Source organism: Dysidea avara, chromosome 7 (assembly GCF_963678975.1).
Source record: "Dysidea avara chromosome 7, odDysAvar1.4, whole genome shotgun sequence".
NCBI classification, from domain to species: domain Eukaryota; kingdom Metazoa; phylum Porifera; class Demospongiae; order Dictyoceratida; family Dysideidae; genus Dysidea; species Dysidea avara.
Window position 1 is genome coordinate 37457091 of NC_089278.1, and position 22117 is coordinate 37479207.

General features: G+C 37.8%; 3 protein-coding genes and 2 long non-coding RNA genes across 7 annotated transcripts; 2 read left to right on the forward strand and 3 right to left on the reverse strand.

Moving 5' to 3' along the window:
• Positions 1–1229: 1229 nt before the first annotated feature.
• On the reverse strand, positions 1230–2389 carry LOC136260872 (vesicle-associated membrane protein 7-like). The gene is made up of 2 exons (XM_066054773.1): positions 2243–2389; positions 1230–1999 (listed from the first exon to the last, which is right to left on the reverse strand). The coding sequence occupies exon 2, from the start codon at positions 1994–1996 to the stop codon at positions 1364–1366; it is 633 nt and encodes a 210-aa protein (XP_065910845.1). The 5' UTR covers positions 1997–1999; positions 2243–2389; the 3' UTR covers positions 1230–1363.
• On the forward strand, positions 2352–5958 carry LOC136260873 (small ribosomal subunit protein uS15). Its single transcript, XM_066054774.1, has 7 exons — positions 2352–2452; positions 2589–2637; positions 2692–2770; positions 2819–2902; positions 2956–3041; positions 3335–3435; positions 5822–5958. The coding sequence occupies exons 1-7, from the start codon at positions 2430–2432 to the stop codon at positions 5853–5855; spliced, it is 456 nt and encodes a 151-aa protein (XP_065910846.1). The 5' UTR covers positions 2352–2429; the 3' UTR covers positions 5856–5958.
• Positions 5959–8200: 2242 nt separating this feature from the next.
• LOC136261934 (uncharacterized) lies at positions 8201–11740 on the reverse strand. 2 transcript variants are annotated; one of them, XR_010704060.1, is made up of 4 exons: positions 11613–11740; positions 10433–10502; positions 9486–10378; positions 8201–8295 (listed from the first exon to the last, which is right to left on the reverse strand). It is a non-coding gene; the product is annotated as an uncharacterized lncRNA (long non-coding RNA). The 2 variants fall into 2 exon arrangements; XR_010704059.1 differs by having other exon boundaries at positions 9486–10502.
• Positions 11741–12105: 365 nt separating this feature from the next.
• Positions 12106–13108, forward strand: LOC136261933 (uncharacterized). Its single transcript, XR_010704058.1, has 2 exons — positions 12106–12516; positions 12710–13108. It is a non-coding gene; the product is annotated as an uncharacterized lncRNA (long non-coding RNA).
• Positions 13109–15098: 1990 nt separating this feature from the next.
• On the reverse strand, positions 15099–21294 carry LOC136260871 (uncharacterized). Of its 2 annotated transcripts, XM_066054772.1 has the most exons (16): positions 21189–21294; positions 21064–21141; positions 20610–20654; positions 20235–20312; positions 20099–20182; positions 19887–20034; positions 19672–19841; positions 19571–19621; positions 19447–19520; positions 19334–19399; positions 19202–19284; positions 18183–19150; positions 18092–18126; positions 17979–18037; positions 16894–17473; positions 15099–16836 (listed from the first exon to the last, which is right to left on the reverse strand). In XM_066054772.1, the coding sequence occupies exons 2-10, from the start codon at positions 21121–21123 to the stop codon at positions 19393–19395; spliced, it is 717 nt and encodes a 238-aa protein (XP_065910844.1). In that variant the 5' UTR covers positions 21124–21141; positions 21189–21294; the 3' UTR covers positions 15099–16836; positions 16894–17473; positions 17979–18037; positions 18092–18126; positions 18183–19150; positions 19202–19284; positions 19334–19392. The 2 variants fall into 2 exon arrangements, 1 of the variants encoding a protein (XP_065910844.1); XR_010703708.1 differs by lacking the exons at positions 20610–20654; positions 21064–21141; positions 21189–21294 and having other exon boundaries at positions 16894–17469; positions 19887–20182; positions 20235–20317.
• Positions 21295–22117: the final 823 nt, after the last annotated feature.

A 22117-nucleotide genomic window follows, 5' to 3' on the forward strand; every position in this document is an offset into this window, starting at 1 on the left:
TTTTTCACTGACCTACAAGGAAATCTGCTGGTTCACTTTTCAGAGATAAAAATTGTATAAAGCCTTTATTTCTCCACCTTCATGTCCATATCACATACACATGTACTGACAACATCTGAAGCTGTTTTTGTATAGATTCTTGATCACCATATAGAGCAGGTGTATCTGCTTTTTATGGTCATCTAAATATTTTTGTAAAACTGCACGTTATATTATTCCCAAAACCCTACAGTGTAGTTCATCATCAAAGATGATTGCCACTACAAGCTGCACCATGTTGTGTTGAAGTGTTCTCCAACAGTCTTGTGTGAAATAGTACACATTGCCCGACTTGTCATAAATTACATGGTTTACACCATGCAATGTTGCTTTATAAAGAAAATATTAATGAAATGCATCAATATGCATGCAGACAACTTTAGCAGTCCCATGCATATTAATTTGCCAGCTCTTCAGTTTACAAATTAATGTAGCTGCAGGGCAAAGAGCCCATGTGTTTATATGTGCTAATCAGTGCTAATGATCCTCCAATCCAGTCAAATTTACATGTCCATTTGGAAACCCTATCAAACCTATGCATTATATACCCAGAGCAGTGTTGTATACATGATCTAGAACTGCATATATATATTGTGGCCATGCAGTACCTACCACAAGCCATACAAACAACTGGTTGCTAACCACAACATACTGTACACTGATACATAAATCAAAGCATAGATAATATTATCTATGATCAAAGCAGTACACTCAATTACAAGGAAAGCTACTGTTCATGATTGCACTACTTGAGATGTTTATACAACTGTGCAATATCAAGCACCACATGTACCAGCACTTCTTGTTTACGTTATTGTGTTATCAATAAAATTAATGGATTTATGGTGAAAACTTTAAAGTGCATAAACTAGTGTAAAAAATATTTTTAATATAGAATTAAGAAAAAGAAGCGAACAGCATTTTAAAAGCCTAGCACTTGGAACTAAAGCCACAATGCATAGTTCTAGAACGGTTCAACATGCTGACTCATTTACATCTGTTTTAGTGGTAAACTACATTCCTATATCATCATTGGTAACATTATTTTAAAGGCCAAGACAAATTCACCAAAATGATTGATTGGTTAATTACTCAGGACCATACATTGTAACCCATCAAGGTGTGTATTGATCAGCTTCATATAATACTAAGAGCTAATAATACACAAACACTTTATTATATTGAGGTCATTCACAATGATGTAATACCAACACTATTACATCAGACATCTTATAAAAACAAACTACTGGTTTTCATTTGGCAACTGTACACAATGCATTCATCCATACATTTAACTTACAAACAAAGAAAAAGTGTTCAAATTCTACTTGGTGGCTACCACAATGGCAACAATAATCACAATCAAGATCACTAGTAATATGCAAATCAACAGAGCCCAGAGCTTTGCATTCTTCCACCACATTTTTCGCTTTAATCTTCTCGCTGAAAACTGAAAGGTACCAGCAGTGTTTTCCAATAAACTGCTTCTCTCTTGCAAAATGTCCAAATGTTCACCTCTTTGTAAAACCTTTTCAATATTTTCCGTCATGATTCCTTTGACCTCAGTAACTTCACCTTCTAACTGTACTATACGGCTGCTTGAGATGTAGTCCATTTCATTCTTGAGAACTAGAGAAAATTCTCTCCGTAGTTCATAGGCACGGGCATTCTGTGCCCTCTGGTAGATGCTTCCAGCACAGAAACGTCGTTTGATCTCCAATAAGAATTGATAAGCTTTCTCCTTGGAGAAGTACTCATCGGCGATACACAGGTAAGTAAAGGGTGTCTCCACCAGAACATGTACCATGTATTGGTCTGCTAAATAACTGATCTTTGTGTTGTAACGTGGTACATTGCTGAGCAAGGACAGTGTGACACGCTCAAAGTTTCCACTACGCGAGGCATAGTCACACAGGACTACAGTGCCTCTGGCAACCACACTGTAGAACACTGGCATCTCCTGGGTAACCAGAATAACACTCATAAAAAAATCAGTCTGGTATAGTACAGTACACGGAAATGACTAGTTTTTCATTGGTAGCATCACACACACGAAAGCAAACTTTGTACACAACCATAGATGACACAATAAATCCTTACTAAAACACCATAGATGCACACATCAAAACAAAATCATTTAACACGAAAACGAAACCGCACTACGGCATAATAACGCGACCAGCAAACAAGTTATAACACTCACCCCGTGCTAAACAAGTGGTATCTAATACTCCTTTCCCACCAAGCAAACACTATAATCCAGTTGACAATGCAGTATACGTGATGACGGAATAGAGTTCAGAACATGCTCACAATCTGGTGGGTATTAATTGGAGTCGCGCATGCGTACAAGTCTTCTGTAACACGTTGTCGGAGAAGGAGCGGCGAAGATGGGTCGTATGCACGCACCAGGGTGAGCATGGAGTGTGTATCTCCAGTAATAGTAGTGTCAATACTGTATTGTAGTCTAGTGGCATTGTGTATGTTTGTTGTGCACAATATAGTATATTTTCATGAATTGTTCTAATAAACGCACACTCTTATTGTAGTAAAGGGATATCGTCCTCGGCGATCCCGTATCGGAGGAGTGTTCCAACGGTTAGGTGTTGTATTGCATGTCGCACCAGTTGTTTAAAGGGTCCATTAATATAGTGGCTCAAGATGACTTCTGATGAAGTGAAAGAACACATTTACAAACTAGCAAAGAAAGGCTTGACACCATCACAAATCGGTACAACATCTTCCATCAATGTATCATGCTACACAGTTCTGTTAACAGGAGTTATATTGCGTGACTCTCATGGTGTGTCACAAGTGAAGATTGTTACTGGTAATAAGATATTGAGGATATTGAAGGCTAAAGGTTTGTGTAATTTTTGCTGTATTTATCACTTTAGTAGTGGTATGTGTTCATAGGTCTAGCATCTGCCCTACCTGAGGACTTGTATCACATGATCAAGAAAGCTGTGGCTATCCGCAAGCATCTAGAGAGACACAGGAAGGTGTGTGTGTTTGTGCGTGTGCTTACCTGTACAGTGGAATATATATAACAATTCTTCAGTGGGCAGTATAATATGGTTGAGACATCGTGAAAATGTAGTCCCTGAAATTTCTCAATAGGCAAGGGTGGTTGAAAGAGCATTATTTTCCTTACTAGTACCAAACCACAATGGTGGAAGTTAGCAAAAAATGGTTACGTGTCTGACCAACTGCTGTACATTAGGTAGGTAGGTAGGTTATATATATTCTTACTGGAGGTAGTACCAGGTTAACTATATATTGTCACATGTTACAGGACAAGGATTCAAAGTTTCGTCTTATTCTGGTGGAGAGCAGGATCCACCGACTGGCAAGGTACTACAGGACTAAACGTGTTCTACCACCAAACTGGAAATAGTAAGTGACCACCACAGTGTGTACTTAGTGAATCAACTGAACTACTGTACAACTGGAATCTGTAATGAAATAAAGTTTAGTGTTGCACTGATAATTGGTCAAGTAATCGGTAACGGCCGATATTAGTTAATTTTGCCACTATCGGTTACGAAGTTAAAATAATTAGCTGATTAACTGGAACCCATGATCAATCGTTCATGGCAGTAACAACAGTAAAGAAAGTGGTGAAAGTATCTATAAGCAATACAATATTTATTTACTGAAATGTTTTATAACTGTTTTGAGTTTGTCTGGAAAAGTATAGCTTCAAGGCTATAGCAGGTTCTTGTACTGTCCGTCATTTGTAAGGTAGGTGGGGGTAACTTCGTGAATTTTAACTTTGATCGGCTGTTACTCCCCAATGGCTTAACCGAATGCTTTGAAATTTGCTGTGAAGATACGCTAGTATATAGCGATTAATTTGCATCCAAGCACCAGTGTCTAGCTTTTCTGAGTTTTGCAAAATCATTAGTTTTTCAAGAACATGTAACACGATTTTTACTTAAAAACTTAATAGGCATACCAAAACCTACTACTAATCACTTCTATATGGAAAATTATTATTATTATTAATTAGCAAAACCCATTGGGTAAATCGCTAATGTACAAAAACAAAATTTTAGTGTCTATGCATTTTGCAAATGGTTCTTGAAAGTAAGTAAGTCTAAATTCCTTCCCAAATCAACCGTCTGTTAAGTACTGCCTATTCTAATCAACCAAGATTTGATTATCCGATCCATACAAATTGTTCTCTAACTTGTCTTCAATTCTATCGCGTAGAAAAGCACGGGGAACAAGCTAAGCATTGTGTGCAACTTCTTTCCAACAATTGCGGACTCTATAGGGAGAAACACGAGAATACGTAAATTCACGAAGTTACCCCCCAAACGCGTTTTTGACACCACCGGATGTTTAGTGCTATATCTCTTCAGCAATAAGCTCAAATCTCTTGTAAGTTGGTATACTGAGAGTACATATGTACACGCTAAACATAACGAACTTTGGTTAAAATCGATTCAGTAGATCGAAAGTTATAAACGAAAAAGCAAAGTATTCACGAAGTTACGCCCGTCTACCTTAATGCTGTGTAACAGGCAGAACATAGCTAAAAACAATGTATAGTGGCCACTTTCAGTCATTGATAGTTGGGGCATGTGTTCAAATTATTTTATGATACGTCTGGTGTCTTTCTTTAATCAGGCTCACCAGTCATAATCATACAGTACAGTAGTATTGTACATTAGCATCATGGAGATTTGGGTTTTTCTGGCCAAAAGTTTGCCCAAAACCAGCTTCACAATACCTTGGTAGCATTGGTTAGGTATAACCAAGCCCAAACATGTCTTCAGTACTACCCTATATGCTTTTTTTTTTTAATTTAAATTTCTACTGCCTGCCTGGCTTGCCCTCAAACAAGCGTAACTGGATAATTGACTAAGGCTATGGGCTTGATTTTTTTTACTGTTTGATGTCGCTTTAGCCCAACAGGTACCTTTTGGCATACCACAGTTCATACAATACACGCATTGTAGAGGTTGCCTATAGACGGGTTGCCTATTTAGGGCGTGTCCCTTGTGTAACGCGAGAAAACGCCACTCCGTTTTACGTATGATTACAATGTTGGTCAAGAAGTCAACAAAAAACCCATTTTAAAATATAGTTTGACAAACGTTTTTGATTCTTCAAAGGTACAAGGTGAGTTAAAATCATCCAGTCTATCATTCTAAGTAGTAGCAAAGTCTTACAAATAATGTTTTCAGCGAGTTTTATCGCTATCCAAACACCCGAGATTGAGAGAAAAGCATCTTCTCGTTCAGCCTTCACCTTACACGCTGGATATGTTATAGCTCGAACCTTTCTCTCTAACATACTTTCTGTTTTGAAGGCTGGCTAACTCTTGCTTGCTAAAGTTAACCAAAACGTTCATTTCTCCATTAGCCGTAATACATTTTTGACTTAGCGAATTCGGAAAGTATGTGGAAAATTTACGGTAAAACGACCACGCCTTAAAAAGGCAACCCGTCTATACCTACAGATATACTAGTGGACATACAATCCCTAATTCAGTCTAGTATATGTCTGCAGGTGTAGGCGACCTCCCTAATTTCCCTACTTTTTCTCTGTGATCCCTAATCGAACTTAAAACTCCTGATTGCCTCATGTTACTGTCTTGTAAATATCTAACAGCTGTATAATTTTGAACCATGGGAGCTAATGAATGTACAATACCCAGATTGTAGGAATTTCATGTCATATGGTTGACATGTGACCATCCTTCTCTGCTTCATTGATGTACACAATGTGTATTAATTTTTTTATTATCACTATGTTGCTGTTCCCCCTGTAGTGAGTCCTCTACTGCCTCAGCCTTGGTGGCGTAAGATGATGATCAGAGACTAATTATTGTTGTTGTACCATCTTGACAACACATTGTTAATTGTGTCCAGATATTTCATAATTAAAGCACGCGTGCTTATTCTAGAATATGTAATGTACATGTACAACGTAGCGTTAAATCAAGGAACACAGTCGTATTTGTAGTTCACGAAATACATGGATTTAGGATAATTATTAAATCACCTGTCTCGCCGGATCTGTGATGGAGCGTTGGAACCTCGGCCTGACCAGGGTTGTGATCATTGGAGTGGAGTGTTTATAAAGTGTGCGATGCGTTGCGATACGAAGTATGTATTGTGTTACTGCACGTTTAATTACTCCAAGGAATGTGTATGTTTTTCGAAGTGTATATTTAGCCGGTACCGGTTTGCAAACACTAACGGCTATTGTGCCGGCACTAGTAGGTTGCCCCGAGCATTCAACTTTAGGGGATGCGAAAAGTAGTTCCTTAGCGTTAGGGGTAGGCTAGGGTTCAGCTTTGGTTTCTTCTTCACTCTTGTTATATATAGAAGTCACTTCAGTCGGATGTTTATAACGTAGAAACTAAATAATATGACTAGCTGCAGCACCGGTGGTATAATCGTTATAAATATTGCTTATGAGTACGGATGCCCGGGTTCGAACCCTCGCTTAAACAACTTTTTTTTTTCGCTTTCTTAGGTTTTTTGTACAAGTTTTTTTTTAATGCACGTAATATTCTAAGTATTATACCCTCCACTGCCGGCAAAATAGCCGGCAAAACAGTGTAACCGGTACCGGCTCTATATAACCTGCCTATGTTTTTATTGTCAAATGGGTAGAGTACTTTAGACAGCGGCTTTCACGATACCCTCTCTGTTCTTTTTTCCTATGCTAGCTAAACTAAAAGAATCACAGATTAGAAAATTAAGTGTGAAGGTTAAATTAATAGTCCAGCTGTCCTGCTTGTTTCGAAGCGCTTGTCTATTCTCGTGAATGATTGTTTTGGCTTCATTGAGTGTCCTCTAGATTATAGACAGCAGAACTACCTTGTAAAGGCATACACTCTCCCAAATTTTGTTGGTAAAAAACTGTATTAGGCCACTCCAATTGGTAATTATGTTTCTGGTCCTTTGAGAATCAGTTTTAGGTGCGGGCAGGCGGAATTCAGCAACAAAGCAACAATGAAGTGACAGCTCAATTAGAGTATTTTTGTGATTTACTGACTGTTCTATTAGAGTATATCGATCCGTACTATGCAGGTTTTCACTGATAAAATACAAATTATGGCATTTAGATAGTTAGACTTAGCATAGCTACTTGTTGCAGCCCAATATTTGTTTCTGAAATTCAGATTTTCAAAAAGCTGATGTGGGCATTTTACCCATGTATTTGTGATATTTTACATTCTCCAGAAAAGGATGCGGGCGGTCGACCAGAAACATAATTACAAATTGGAGTGGCCTTATGGTCTATGGCAATGATAAATAATATCTCAGTTGATTTTTAGCATGCTAGTGCTAGCCTAGTTTGGTGATACCCGTCCCTCACTTAAAGAGGAAGGGTGTAGTCCCTGTAGCATGGGAGCAATTAAACAATGATGTCACAATAATGGTAGCAAGAATGGCTTGTGACCAACCAAGTTGCTGATGAAATACATTAACACATTGCTGACCAAAGATACTTTCCATATACCATCACGAGTACAACCCAAGGGCCTTTACTACCTCCTATCTTTTGTGCTTTTAAAAGAACACTCTATTGTCGACTGAAAGCTACCTTAATCATAACAAATCTTCACAAAATTTTGTGGCAAAGTCTTCCACACATTACATAATTGTATAATATCTATGGTAATTCTAAAACACGCATCAAAATAGTTTAGAAATTACCAATAATGCAATCTGATTGGTGATACCTATTTTCTGTAACACACTATGAATTTTGATTGCTAGAAGACCAGACTCTTCTTTTTTATACGAAGTCAGTGTACACCGCCAGACTAGTGCTAGCAAGTTTTTAGTATGGAAAGTAATTAGTATATTATTGTGTAAACTATTTGTGTAAGGCCAGATGATTCCAACACTACAGCTTTAATATACGTAATCAAGGCTTTAAGGGGGCTGTAAAACTCACTGAGACTTTATTATGGTTTACAATGGTATATTAAATTATGTACTTAGATTGTTTACTGAGACATTTTAATTATGAAATTGCAGCAGTGTGTTTATAACTGTCACTGGCATGGCACAGGCCACACCCCAAATTGCATGCATCTTCACACACCTACCACATCCATGTGCTATTGTATCAGTACAAAATGTTTACACATATTAATTTTATAGATGATAAATACGTGTACTGGTACAGTATCAAATAATGGAAAGTTCATTGAATATATATATAATGGCACGTATGTTTCATATGATGATTACATAAGAGATGACTTCTGTGTGTCCTTGATACCTGTGTAGATATAAAGAAATTTTGAGCATAACAGAAATACTTTGTATATAATATTATGCAGTGTTTATAGTAGTATGCACCACTCTGTGTGGGCAGTTCTAAGGCACCACTAGTGCCATAATTTCTAGATGGCACTGTTGCAGCATTATAACTTATAATGCACTGGTTTCAGACCGCAATGAATGCATTATAAGTTATAATGCGCCAGTGTGACTAGTAAGATAGTGTAGTGGCTGAGATACTGTAGAGGGAATGTCACTGCAGCGTTTGGCTCTAGCTGTCACCCACAATCAATGTTAGAAACCTGGCCTTTATAAGAGGTACAGCTGTCTAGTGAGGCTCTCCCCATCTATTAGGTGAGTGGTACATAACAGTTATACAACATGCGCTCATGCTCTGCCTGATATAAACGCACTTATGGCCCTCAGGCTTGTGCGTTTATATCAAGCAGAGCACTCGTGCCCGTTGTATTACTATATACTATCCTTTCAGCAATCAGGTGGACTCAAAATTTGAATAAATGGTGATAAACAAATACATAGCTCATGTTTATGTTTGTGTGTAATGAAGGATGAAACAGCAAAATTCAAACTTCTTAAAGAAAGCTTAATATAGAAAAGGGAAGTTTAAGGGGAGCTTTTAAAGCTTTTAACAGTTGCAGGTGTGACATTCTAAAGGCAAACTTGACCCTGACCCTGATCATAATTGTCTTGTCCTATACAATAGCTCTGGTGTTTAAAATTCCCCCTGCTTGTATGTTGATAGTACATTACTTATACCATAGATAATACACGTAATAAAGGATTGGCAATGCGTCTATTAAACCTGTAGTGACGTCACGTACAATCCTCGTTACGGTTCGTCATCCAGTTAATGCGCCCTCTCACCCATTGCTAAACGCACTAGGCTGCTTCATTCCTTGTACCGTAGCAGGGTACTACTGAGTAAAGACGTAAAGCTTAGTTCAAACGAACGTACAACTACTAAGGTGAGTATCTGATGTAATAAAATAGTGAAACGCACTGTCAGTTTTAACCCAGCGCAAGATAAGGCCCACTGCTTCATGGCTTTTCACAGTTTTGGAGTTTTAACAAGGACACTAAAGTGCTTTTTTCCGAACAATATATAAAGAATTAATCGTAACCATTAGTAGAGTGTCATGCTTTGTTTTGTGTAGGCGTACCACTTACCCAAAGTATGGTTTGAAGTTGTTTCATTGTGCTGGGTTTTGGAGTTTTGTCGTGGTACCACGAGGAGAAGCATCAAGTTACTATTCAGCACAAGAGAGCTCAATGTTATGGTGGTGTTATGCAAATATGCATGAGCTCAAATTCAGATGTGGCATTAGCCATCAAAGTACGTGAAAATGGGATATAAAAGGTGTAGTGGAACAGAGAATGTTATCAACATGAAGGAGCTGTTGGTGGTAAAGAGTAGTGTATCGTGACTTCAAGCTTAGACAGGGAATGATGAGCATATCTATAAATGTAGCAGCTCACAGCAAATACCATCCACTGGATATCAAGTGACGTCCTTGTGTTTTGTCACAAAAATAGACATTCCCTTCAAGTGCTGGAAACTAAGTCTAGCTAGTTCACTTTGTTATAATAACTGATATAAACAATGGACACATATTATACTAGTTATCTGAACTCCTAGGCACCACCTGCAGCTCAGATACCTGATAACTGAAGTTTGTACAAAATCTCTACACAATGTTAGTCAATTGCAAAGTATGAAAAATAACTTCTCTAATAGAACACTCGCTACTCTAATAGAGTATTCAATTTTGACATACAGGTTTGGATAACTGAGATTCCACTGTACACCTGTGGAGCATTTGCCAGTAGGTCCCACATCCCAGTGTATAGCAGTCATGGTAATTATGACTGTGTTACATTCATTGAATTCAAGCGCTAGTAATAGTATTCATATCAGATAAAACAGCAGCAACATCACAACCCTCAGAGTCAGAAATTACATGGGATTCTCACACACAATCTCATAAAGAAATCTTAAATTCTGAACTCTGGAATCACACAAAATCAGTGAGGCTTCCAGGTCCAGGATGGCTTGGAGTTAGCTAGATAAATGACTGATGGATGTTCCATTAACTGCGGATCTGTGCAAAGCACACCTGCATCTCCATTGAGGCTGTCGGCTACTCCATTTTGTGCAATAATAGAAGTGTGAAATCCAAGTAAAACCTAGATAAAGATTTATATTATTGAAATTCTAACAAACACTTGAAATCCCTAAACATTACACAATTTAGAGATGTTGGTCGAGAGGTCTGTCACTCAGTGAAATTTTGTTGATCAAAGTTCAGAAATTTGTCAAACGATTACTTTTTTCGGATACTTTCCACATACCTAAAACTACAGCCATTGTGAGATCTTTCATGTAAATATGGCCCCCTTGGTATGGTTTCCTACAAACAATTAGCCCCAGATATAAAAGGAAACCTCACCATTGAAATTTACTTACTGCACTATTTAGTTGTTCACTTTACATGGTCATAGCACACAGTAACAGTTGTCAACAGCACATGCATTATTAAGATAGCTGAATTTCGAGGATTTTCTGAGTGACTGACCCCTGGCATTGGTGACCCTAGTCACCCACGCAATACGACACACGTGTGAACAACACGACAAAAACAGAATGGAGTGTTCAGTGAACTCTTGTCCTCCACCACACACATACACACAGCCTAAGCCAGCAGCTGTACCTATTGCCACCCAAAAACCAACACTGGGATGCCTGTGCACCACTCAGGCACTATAGTCTTGTGCAGAATCCTCCTGGGACTATATAGATCTCACAGGGAGAGGTCGCAGAACCCAAAGTTCCACAACAACCACTAAGTTGGGACAAGGACAGTGAGGCAGCATAGCCAAGTGGCTAGAGCACTAGCCTGGTAATTGAAAGGTTCCAGGTTTGGTTCCTGGGTTTGCAAATTTAGTGTTTCCTTGAGCAAGAAACTTTGTTCACATTGCTCCAGCTGTATGCTCCAGCTGTATACAGTTGGGGACCTAGTGAGCTGTCACAGCAACATCAATGGGTACCTGGCGTTTACTGGGGAAGTAAATTCCCAACATACATACAATATCCATCTCGAGCTCTCCATTAAAAAACATTGCCACTGGATACATAAGGTATTTGCTGCTGAAGCCCTAAACGAGCATACAATTGGCTTAAATCCTGGTTTACATAGTCCATCCTTATTATGACCTACTGTAGCTGGCTACCAGGAGCGCATCGAATCCTTGATAGAATTCGATGCTCATGTGAAACGGTAAGACTCCACGACTCACCAAGTTGCTGCCGCGCCCAAAATCCGCTGGTTGATGGCTCACTACGATCGATACTGGTTACATGAGTAGTTCCTCTCTATTACTGGATAGTGAAATAACAGCACTGGGAACGATAAAGCGGAGCATTCATATCGGGTAGCCGTATCTATGACAATAGACGCGCATAAGTTACATAATAAGTCACACGACCGTAACGAGGATTGTCTAATAGTTGCTATGCGCGTTGCCAATCCTTTATTACGTGTATTATCTATGCTTATACTGCCAAGTAAATAGCCACTGAGGAATAATTATAAATTTACCTGTATCTTGAATAAATAGTGACTAGTTCTCTGATAGAGTATCTCTGATGTTTTTTTTGTAGATAGGTGGGTTTTGGTATTCTTGTAGACGTCTTTGGTGGTTTCTTTTTAACTGAATAATACTTTCGTTGTCTTTGTTGTGTTTTGTTGACTGGTCTGTTTACAGTACATGTGGTATTTGGTAGCTGCACTTGTATGAGATTGATAGATGTTGTTAGATGATTTGTAACTGTTTTAAAATATCATGACTATCATAAGACTCTATTAGAGTGGACAGCTGATTTAACCATAGATATACTAAACTTTACAACGGGATTGGAAACGGAAGTAACTCACGTGACGTATCTGTACAAATTCCCAATGTGACGTAACGAGCTCGAAAAATCATCCATGTTTCGCTTGCGCTAGTTAGTCGCCATAGATACTGTCCGTAGTTACGAGCGCGATATTATTTCTAATGGCTTTATTTGCCAACTATTAGCAATTTGTCGACTTTTAACTTGACGAATTGGTTAACCTAGCCTTGTACACAATAACAGGAATGCGTGTGCAACCACAAGAGGCTGTTGTTCGTAATAAACAAGCCACCAGTATGTCAAGAGGTAAGCGAATTATGTTATGGCCACACCGTCTCATTTTTGTAGACTTTTCACAGATTCTCTGTGTTGGGAAGCAGCTTAGGTAGTTTTGAAATCTATATCAAGTGTGTAGTGTAATAGGCAACTTGGAGTTATTGTATCAATTGTCATATTGTATAAAATTACTGCTCACCACTTTACACTTGTGGACTTTTAGTAGGCCCATGACCAATGCTAGATATCAGTTTACCATACCATCAACTACTACCACACTTGGGGGGTGTAAAGTGTGTGTTGGATTGCTCTGAAACCGAAGCTGTATGGCACGGGGTTGAAAGACAGAATCTTCTAATAAGACACAAAATTTTGAAGAATCATCCAAGCCACATGATTAGACATCCATCAAAGAACACCGAACTATGATGACAGTGTACTGATGACCAACAAGCAAGAGCTCAAGATGTACTACCAAATTATATGTTTAAACAGTACGTGTACTTTCAAAAGAAGTGACATAAACACTTATAGCTAGCTACATTGCACACGTAATTCATAATCAACGTACACATATTACACTGTACAGTTAAAATATTCAAAGTGTATGGTTTCTTTGTTAGTTAGTTAGTGTGAGGGATTGTCGATTTGATTTGATTTATAATTTAAACTCAAAACCAGTCGGCACCAGCCGTTCTTAAAAAACACTACAACACACATACATTATGGTATATAGTACATGACACATGATACAACCACAAGAATACAACACAAAACATACAGAAAATTATTACAAAATCAATTAAGTAACTGACAATAAACATAAAAACAGTTCATCAGAAAAATCTCTTGCCATCACCATTTCCTCAGGTAAAGCATTCCACCACATAGTTGACTTATATCTAAAATGTTTTTGTGCAAAAGACAATCGACATCGCATCGGCTGAGCAAAAATTGCAGAAGTTCTAGTATGGTAGGAGTGTGTACTACCAAACACAATTGGTGGATCTAATGGTAAACGTTGGTACTTGAACATTCTATGCAGAGCACAAAGAGAGCGATACTGGACTAACAGTTCAAAAGGTAACTAGTTCAATGAGTGGTAATGATGACTAACATGGTCATACTTGTGAAGACATCTACACAAACGGACAGCACGGTTCTGCATACGTTTGATGCGTTCAAATGAACAATGTGGCAATGAAGGACCCCACACAAGCAGGCAATAGATCAAGTGAGAAAAAACTAAACTTTCTGCGAGAGTTTTCAAGAAATCATCTGTAAGGACATGCCGATGTTTACAAAGCAAATGCAGATAGTATGACATGGATTTACACACTTTTGAGACATGGTAATCAAATATCAGACCAAGGTAATATAACATCATCCATCATAATTGGTGGGTAACCATGTGGCAATCTTCTATTAGACACTCTAAACCACATGACAGATGACTTGCTGTAGTTCACTGTCATCTTATTAGCACTGGTCCACTGGTCAATTAACTTCAACTGATTATTCATTAATGAAGCTACATCATCCTTAGTAGGTGCACTGCATATAATAGTGGTATCGTCAGCATACTGTAGCAGTAAACCACTGGTGACTTGAGATGGTAAGTCATTAACATATATTAAAAATAAGAGAGGGCCCAATGCACTGCCCTGAGGAATGCCTCCCACTACCCTGAGGAATGTCAACTTAACACAGTCTGGCTGTACTGGTGCGGCTACCTTTAGCCAACTCTGTAGCAATGGTGAATGGCTTGTGCAATTAACTGAAGTCATACTGGGACCAATCAATCATGTTTATCCACTTTGTAGTATAATGCCATGTGTAAGTACTGAAGCTTCCATACAGGCCTCCTGCAAATCTATGAAATCATAGAATGACCTGGACTGGGAATTGAAGAATGTGGCTTGGTGGACCAAGTGTTCTATTAGCTAGTTGCAGACACACTTGCAGGACAGTATGGTATGGTATGGAATACATCTAAAGTCCGTTCTTTCAAATATACGACTCAGTACAAGGTCACGGGTCGTTGAAATCAGTCACTAAACAAACTGGATAAATCATGCACCAGCGTCCTCCAATGTGTCACTACCGAAAATTCGCCGAAATACGGCTCTTGCAAACTCTTCAAACTTTTGTTATTGTCCTGGGAGACTTAACTGCTTCATCCTGAAGTGAAGTTAGCGACAAACAGATAAACCAAACTACGGACACATCTGCTCGCCATCATCGTCCTTAGCAACCGCACTATGACGCAAACCGAAACACGGATGTTATAGTGCGCGAGTTCCGTTTCCAATCCCTATGTGTATAGTATATCTATGTGTATAGTATATCTATGTGTATAGTATATCTATGTGTATAGTATATCTATGTGTATAGTATATCTATGTGTATAGTATATCTATGTGTATAGTATATCTATGTGTATAGTATATCTATGTGTATAGTATATCTATGTGTATAGTATATCTATGTGTATAGTATATCTATGTGTATAGTATATCTATGTGTATAGTATATCTATGTGTATAGTATATCTATGTGTATAGTATATCTATGTGTATAGTATATCTATGTGTATAGTATATCTATGATTTAACTGTAATATAGCTTTCTCTTTAATCGATTGTGTTGATGGTATTGATTGATTTTTAACTTCAGAAAGGATATTGTCATTGTCTTCTTGTGTACAGTGATGTGTATGTTGTGTAGATGGTTGCCCAGTTTTTACCACTCTCGCTACAAGATGTATGTGTTTACAAATTGTGGTCTGTAATATTGAATCTGGGCACTCACATGGATGCAAATATTACAGGTATTGCACCGCAGTGTACATGTGTCTTGTGTGCATGGTACAGAATCATTCTGTACTACTTTGTAGTACACATTTGGATGTTCACATGATTGGACACTCCACTCATTTTCACCTGTATGTTGTATTCCACTTTGGTCCAGTTTTCGGCTAGTTGTATGACGTTTTCTAATGGTTGTTATTCAGGAAGAAGATATCCCTTTCTCTAGCTTGATCATCCGCTCAAATGCTTTGTCCCTTGAAATCTTTAACAAAATACTGATCAATTTGTCCACTCTCTTGTTTTCTTTTCCTTTCATGTAAAGGGACTTTAGAACATTATGAAAGGATTCCATGCGCATGTTAGTATTAATTCCACAATGCAACCTATAGCAAATAGCCGATTGCTTTTTACGACTGTAGTAGTGCTCATGAAAATATTGTCCATACGTTTCAGTTGCTTTACAAGTCTCAAGTTGGTCAACAGCCTGTTCCAGTAACTCATTAAACTTTTCAAAGCAGGGTTCCTCTAGTAGTATACGTAAAGTGTGGTAAGCCTGGCACCGAAGTGACTTGTCTTTAATTTTAGTTAAATTGTTTTGCCATGCATGATCAACATGCCAAGTACAGAGCAGTTTTTGAGGATATGTATTAAATGTGGTAATCCAAGCATTGTAAAATTGCTCGGCATCATCTGTCATAATCCAGGATGGAGACATGAGGCCAACCTTCTGTTTAATGTGCTGGAAGAAGGTGGTGACAATGGCTTCATCTTCTCGAGTGCTAAGACACCAGGCAACTGGAAGTCCCTCACCATATTCGTCAACTACTAGCATAGTTATGAGTAAAAAATCATACCCTGTGGTCTTGTGGGTAGAATCTATACACACCACTTTTTTTGCAAACTTCTTCATTAAATTTGCTTGCAATGGTGTCTGCAATATCATCATAAAGTTATCTTTTTTGAGGTGGTCATAGCCATCTAGTAATTTACCTTGTTCCTTAAACAATAGTACTGGGTTTGTGTCACCTCTATGATGTAACTCTTCCACCCAAAGAGCAGTACTGATAGCATCATCTGGATGTTTCTCTGTTTCCCGTAATCCAAACAACCTCTCTATGTTTGAGATATCTTTACGGGTAATCAAATGATGTCAATAGAACTTATTTTGTATGCTATCTCGTATGTCATCTAATATACGCTGTACTGCAACACCAGCTGCTATCTTACTAGCAATTTGTTCCTTTGTTACCTTCTGTAATTTCACATGACCTAATGAATGTTTATGTATTGCACGCCTCCATTTTAAAGACTCCATCTGAAGTTTTTGTTAACACTATATTAGCTGTACAGTGGTCATCTATTTTACATGAGCCTTGAGATTTCAAATTTCTGGTTCTGTTAACATCAGAATTCTGATACATCCCACTTCTGCTGCAATAGTAGTATGTTGTTTCCCCAGTCTGATTATTTTTGTTCCCTGTACTTTGAAAGTAGTTACAGTTTGATGTTTCTTCGAGCCCCACTTTCCAGTCAAGAAACTCTGTTTTATGTGAAAAATTGTTTAACACATTTAGGTGTACAAGTAGAATTACTTTACCTGTTAGACTGCTAAATTCTTACTTGATCATCTCAAATTTAATTTGGTGGTGGCTCATTAAGTGACACCAAAGTTGATTTAAGTATCTGCATTTATTAAAGTTACAATTATTTCTCTGCAGGTGATGTTTCCTGTTGTCAGGAGATCAGAATGATGGCTTTTAATGTGATTATAAAGACTTTGTCTATGCTTAAAGATTTTGTTACACTGAGAGCAGCTGAATGGTATAACATCATCATGTCTCACAGAAAAGGGTCTTTTGTTTGGCGAAGCTATGGCATCAGGAGACAGCTGACGTTTTGTTGGAGCTGAATTGTAAGTTTGCTTTATTTGTGGTGATGATGTCACTGTTGTTTGTGGTGTCACTGTTGTTGGTGGTATCACTGTTGTCGTTGGTATCACAGTTGTTGGTGGTGTCACAGTTGTTGGTGGTGTCACTGCTGTCAGTGGTGTCACTGCTGTCAGTGGTGTCACTGTTGTCAGCGGTGTTACTAGTTTCTCCTTCCAGTATTTTGGAAATTTTGTTGCAAATTTGAGAGCAGCATTAACTCCAGGATCATGTCTGTCTTTACATTCCTACCTAGTTAAAGTAAACACTGACAAGTCTTATCATATTATTTACAGTGGAGAGTGATTATCTGAATATCTTGCCCACATGCCAATGATGACAGTTAATGTATTAGTGCATTGTGTTTGCGTGCTCTGATAGAGTAAATGAACAGAAATCTGTTATTTATTTTGTCCCCATACTTTTGTAGTGACTGGTTTCTACACAAACATTGCTTGATCATGCATGCATTAAATCAGAGCTGTTTTTGTATTAGGTGGTGTTAGAGAATTAATTAATATCAACTTAATATGGATAACTGATTCTCCACTGTACAGTGAAACCTGTCTCTTCTGGTCATCATAGGGACAAAATCGTTAAGGAGGTGGCTGGTCACTTTATACACAATTAGCACATGTGGGGATTTTTATAATGGCCAGTTTAGACAGGTGACCTCTTTATGCAGTGACCTGATTAGACAGGTTTCACTGTATTTATGTAGTTGAATGTTTTTCTCATCCCTAATTAAAAAACTTACAGCAGTCTGTTGTGTGACAGCTCAATCACTATCTCGTATCTAAATCATGGTATGTCATTCTAATGAATATGAGGCCGATGTATTGACTTGTTCATACTTGTATAGTACTATACCTGTGTGAAGTTCCGTGCACCAAGTGTTGAGCTACCTGAACAAAGCATTGTTGTTATTTTAACCCACTGTGGGACCATGACATTTACATACTTTCAGTGCAAATATCCCACAATCAAACTTGTTTATTTGTTTTGGATAATCCTGTACATAAATAAAATAAATGCACCACCATACAGTGCAGTAGTACTGTTTATTAGGGATCACGAAGTTTGGATCTTTCTGGCTAAAAAAACACAGAAAATCATCTTCACCATCCTAGTACCAAAAGTTCCTTCAGTACAACCCTGAATGCTTGGTACAAAATTTATAATAACATTCAACAGAATTTTCTACTGACTAACTGCCTGCCTGATGCCTTCCGGCAAGCATAACTCTATAACGGCTAAAGCTATGGGTTTGATTTTTTCAGTCGGACATCACTTTGTCCCAAGATCTACCTTTTGGCATACCGCAGCACATAGAATGCACACATCATGGACTTACTTTTGTCTTCCTTTGTTTCCCTGATTACTACCCAAGGTGTCAATTTGCAGTAGCATGATGCATGACTTCCCATTTATAAACAGGAATCGTCTGTAACACAAGGGTTAGAGTTTTAGGAAGCACACACTAATACTGATTTTTTGTTGTTGTTGATTTAGTACTGCACTGCTGTAGCTTGATACCAATTTTAGACATTTATATTTTCTATCCATAAGCACCATGTTGAGGAAAAGTGGTCTGATTATTTGAGATTAGAGGCAGGCAGGAGATAATCAGTAATTATTGATTATATCTGACTGTTTTATTAGCGTGTACATGACTGCTCTATTAGTGTGTGAGGGCTAGTACATACTTTCACGTGATCTATACTGTAAAGTCAAACAAAATTCAATGCACTTTTGACATCTTGACATCATCTTGACATCATCTTGACATCATCTTGACACAGGTGATAATGTGAAATGGAAATAAATAGCAATGTATGATTGGAACATGCCTTATGAAAATCTGCTTTCCATCCGGTCCACTCAAACATCATCTGCCTTTCTTGCTGATACCGTAGCTCTATGAATAGTCTAAATAAGATGTACAAAAATATTTATTCAACAGAAGAAGGGTGTACTTACATGATGTCTTGAACATAGCTCAGACCAGAGTGGCTATTTAATGAATCGTAATAATGAATGGTCTTGTCTGCAAAACTTACTACCTAGAATTTTATATACATTCAAACAATATGTGGTCTTTGTAGTGCTCACAATGATTGACCAATGTGCTGCTTGGTGAACAGGAATTATCCAATAATGATAGCCAAACGTTACAATCTACATGCATGGTTAAGTACCAGTCATGTACAACTCAAAATGCACACCTTTTTGCTTGTGATACGCCATGTTGTATCATTTTAGTGATGAAATAACTACTGATAGGTAAAGCACTGTATGTCTAGGAAGTTAGATATACTTTTAAAATGAAATAATGTTGATGTAGCGTACAGTTTTTCGGTTAAACTCGTCAGCAGTTAGCATTGTGTATGCATTCATAATCTAAATAATTAGATTTATTACATAGTAAATAATGGATGTATGTATATGACCTTGTCATTTATCCAACACATTCTGGTGTCATGTACCTCCCATTCTTGGTAGCAGCATTGTAAATGTATTCCTGTTATATTTGCACTACGGCAGACCCCATTCAAGCTGTAACAGGTAATAATTGAAATGTTGTTGTCTTTTCCGAGTTGTTGTAGGCACGTATCCATTTCTAGCAGCATATTTTATTTAGATACAGATAGTATACTATTCTCACCTTTCTCTTTAGGCATTCTTGTGTTACCATCATGAGCTGTACTGCTGCTGTTATTAAGATTAAACGAGCTTGTGGATGGTAGACTGTTCAACAAGTTTATAGCCACTACATTATTTCCTTTATGCAACGCTTTGAACACTTGCTGAAACTTTTTATAATCCATGTTACATGTAGCTATATATACACTGTTCTACAGTTACACATAAGCTCACTTTATTTTTTGTTGAAGTTAGCTGTTCATAAATTAAAATGTACGCTTGGGATTTTAGGACCATTTTCAGAGGAACTTTCTTTACCTAATTGATGTCTACTTTAATACATATACATGTTGCAAGGTTTACAGTTTACCTGGGCATCGTTCATCTCATACCACCCATTCAAAGTGTTCACATAACAGACATAATGACCAGATTCCATTTGTTGTCCAATGTCAGGGGTTAATCTAGGGGGGGCGGGGGGGGGGCACAGGCCCCCTCTGGGTTAGCTATTGCCCCCCCTAGGTTTATACCTAAAGCCTTGAGAAATGGAAAGGTTTAATTGATCCCAAAGTTGTATAATCCAATGGTCAATATTCAATGGCATCACAGTAAAATTTCACCAAAATTGAGTATATTTACACCTAAATTTTCAAAATTTTCCTGGGGGAGCATGCCCCCAGACCCCCCTAGAATCCGAAGCGACTTACTTCGCCCCCTCTAGGTTAATATTCTGGGTTGAGCCCTGAATGTGCACGATAACTGCTTTTAGTAAGTACTCTCGTGTAGTTCCCTATGATGTTAAGTTGCATAGTACACGTACATAAACTGTAATAACAACATGGCAGTACAGCTGAAATATTATCACTAATCAGTGATCTTGTCCAGGTTGTTTTTATAGTGAGCACACAATGTGAACCTTGTTATCATTGATTGATATTCGTTCAGTGAAATGGATGATGGAAGCGTTTTTGGTTGTAGTATTGCATGCTATTATCCCAAGTTAACCATGTACAGATGTACAATATTAATAATGTATTAATGGAAAGTGTACTGATACCTCTAGTTTTGTTGGTTAGTCCAACAAACTTATGTCATCAGTTAAGGTACTGACCAAGTATCCACTATCTATTTTACCAATACTGATAAAAGTGGTATCAACACCCATTTTGTATAATGTAACACTGTATTGGTGTATGTACCTTTTCAGTTGTATCACCATTACCACTGGTAGAGACGAGAGAGCAGCGGTTATTCGACATGAAGTGTCTCTTTGGCAACTGCATAAAAGTATTATCGAAGCACTATCGATAATATTATAACGTACAAGTCACAATGGATCATGTTGTTCTCTGACATATCTTCTGTGGCAAATGTACTCTGAATTGCTTCATCAATACTAGTACCCTAAATGTTCAGGATAACAGGAGCGTACACAGGAAGTTTGAAAAGGGGTTTTCAAGTGACTGTTATATTAGAGTAGTTTATATTGCCTGACTGCTCTATTAGAGTATCTCGGTCTTTTCACCAAAATCATAATTCAGAAAAATGCTATAAGTGTTGCTATCAGGTTAGAAACTATTATTTAACTAAAATAAAAGTTTCAAATGTGTCCTGTTCCATGATAGATTTCAGATTCTGAAAACCTGAAGTTTCAATTTCTTAATGTTTCAAGTAATGTGTAGAATCCAAAGGGGTTTCCTAAAACCCCTGGAAACCCCCCCTCGGTACGGCCCTCAGTAAGGAAAACAATACAAGCAAACACAGTTACTATTGGTGTACCCTCTGTTACTCAAGCCTCAGTTATCCAAATATGTACCTTAATGTCAAAAGTGATTTGTTCAATTAAATATTCATTGCTGCTGTGTATCCTATAAAAAGCAATTTGATCAAATCTCAGAAAATGGGCTTAATTCATCAGAACAAATCACTTATATGTATCTCTAGTTACATGGATAACTGAGGATAAACTGTATACAGTGGAAACTCGATTATTCGAACACCGATTATCCGAACTCTTGATTATCCAAACACCAAATCAACTGCTCAATTAGGATATTTTGTCAACAAGTGTATGTTTTATTAGAGTAGTTGAGCAAAGCTCAGTATATAAATGTATGGATATTTGATCTTACGTACTTTCGATTATCCGAACACCCTTCTCCCCCATTTGGTTCGGACAACTCGAGGTTCCACTGTACACTATATCCAAAGAGACAAAAGCTTTGTCCCTTGAAAATTATTTACATGTCTGTA

What these genes read in the sequence shown, in the direction of transcription:
- LOC136260872 (XM_066054773.1), bottom strand. Translation starts at nt 1,996, where the DNA reads ATGCCAGTGTTCTACAGTGTGGTTGCCAGAGGCACTGTAGTCCTGTGT.
- LOC136260871 (XM_066054772.1), bottom strand. Translation starts at nt 21,123, where the DNA reads ATGTCGAATAACCGCTGCTCTCTCGTCTCTACCAGTGGTAATGGTGAT. An exon ending in AAGCAGTTATCGTGCACATT is followed by an intron (nt 20,313 to 20,609) that starts CAGGGCTCAACC and finishes ACCCCTGACATT; the next exon opens with GGACAACAAATGGAATCTGG. An exon ending in ATGAGATGAACGATGCCCAG is followed by an intron (nt 20,183 to 20,234) that starts GTAAACTGTAAA and finishes GACATCAATTAG; the next exon opens with GTAAAGAAAGTTCCTCTGAA.
- LOC136260873 (XM_066054774.1), top strand. Translation starts at nt 2,430, where the DNA reads ATGGGTCGTATGCACGCACCAGG. An exon ending in GGTCGTATGCACGCACCAGG is followed by an intron (nt 2,453 to 2,588) that starts GTGAGCATGGAG and finishes CTCTTATTGTAG; the next exon opens with TAAAGGGATATCGTCCTCGG. An exon ending in GAGGATATTGAAGGCTAAAG is followed by an intron (nt 2,903 to 2,955) that starts GTTTGTGTAATT and finishes ATGTGTTCATAG; the next exon opens with GTCTAGCATCTGCCCTACCT.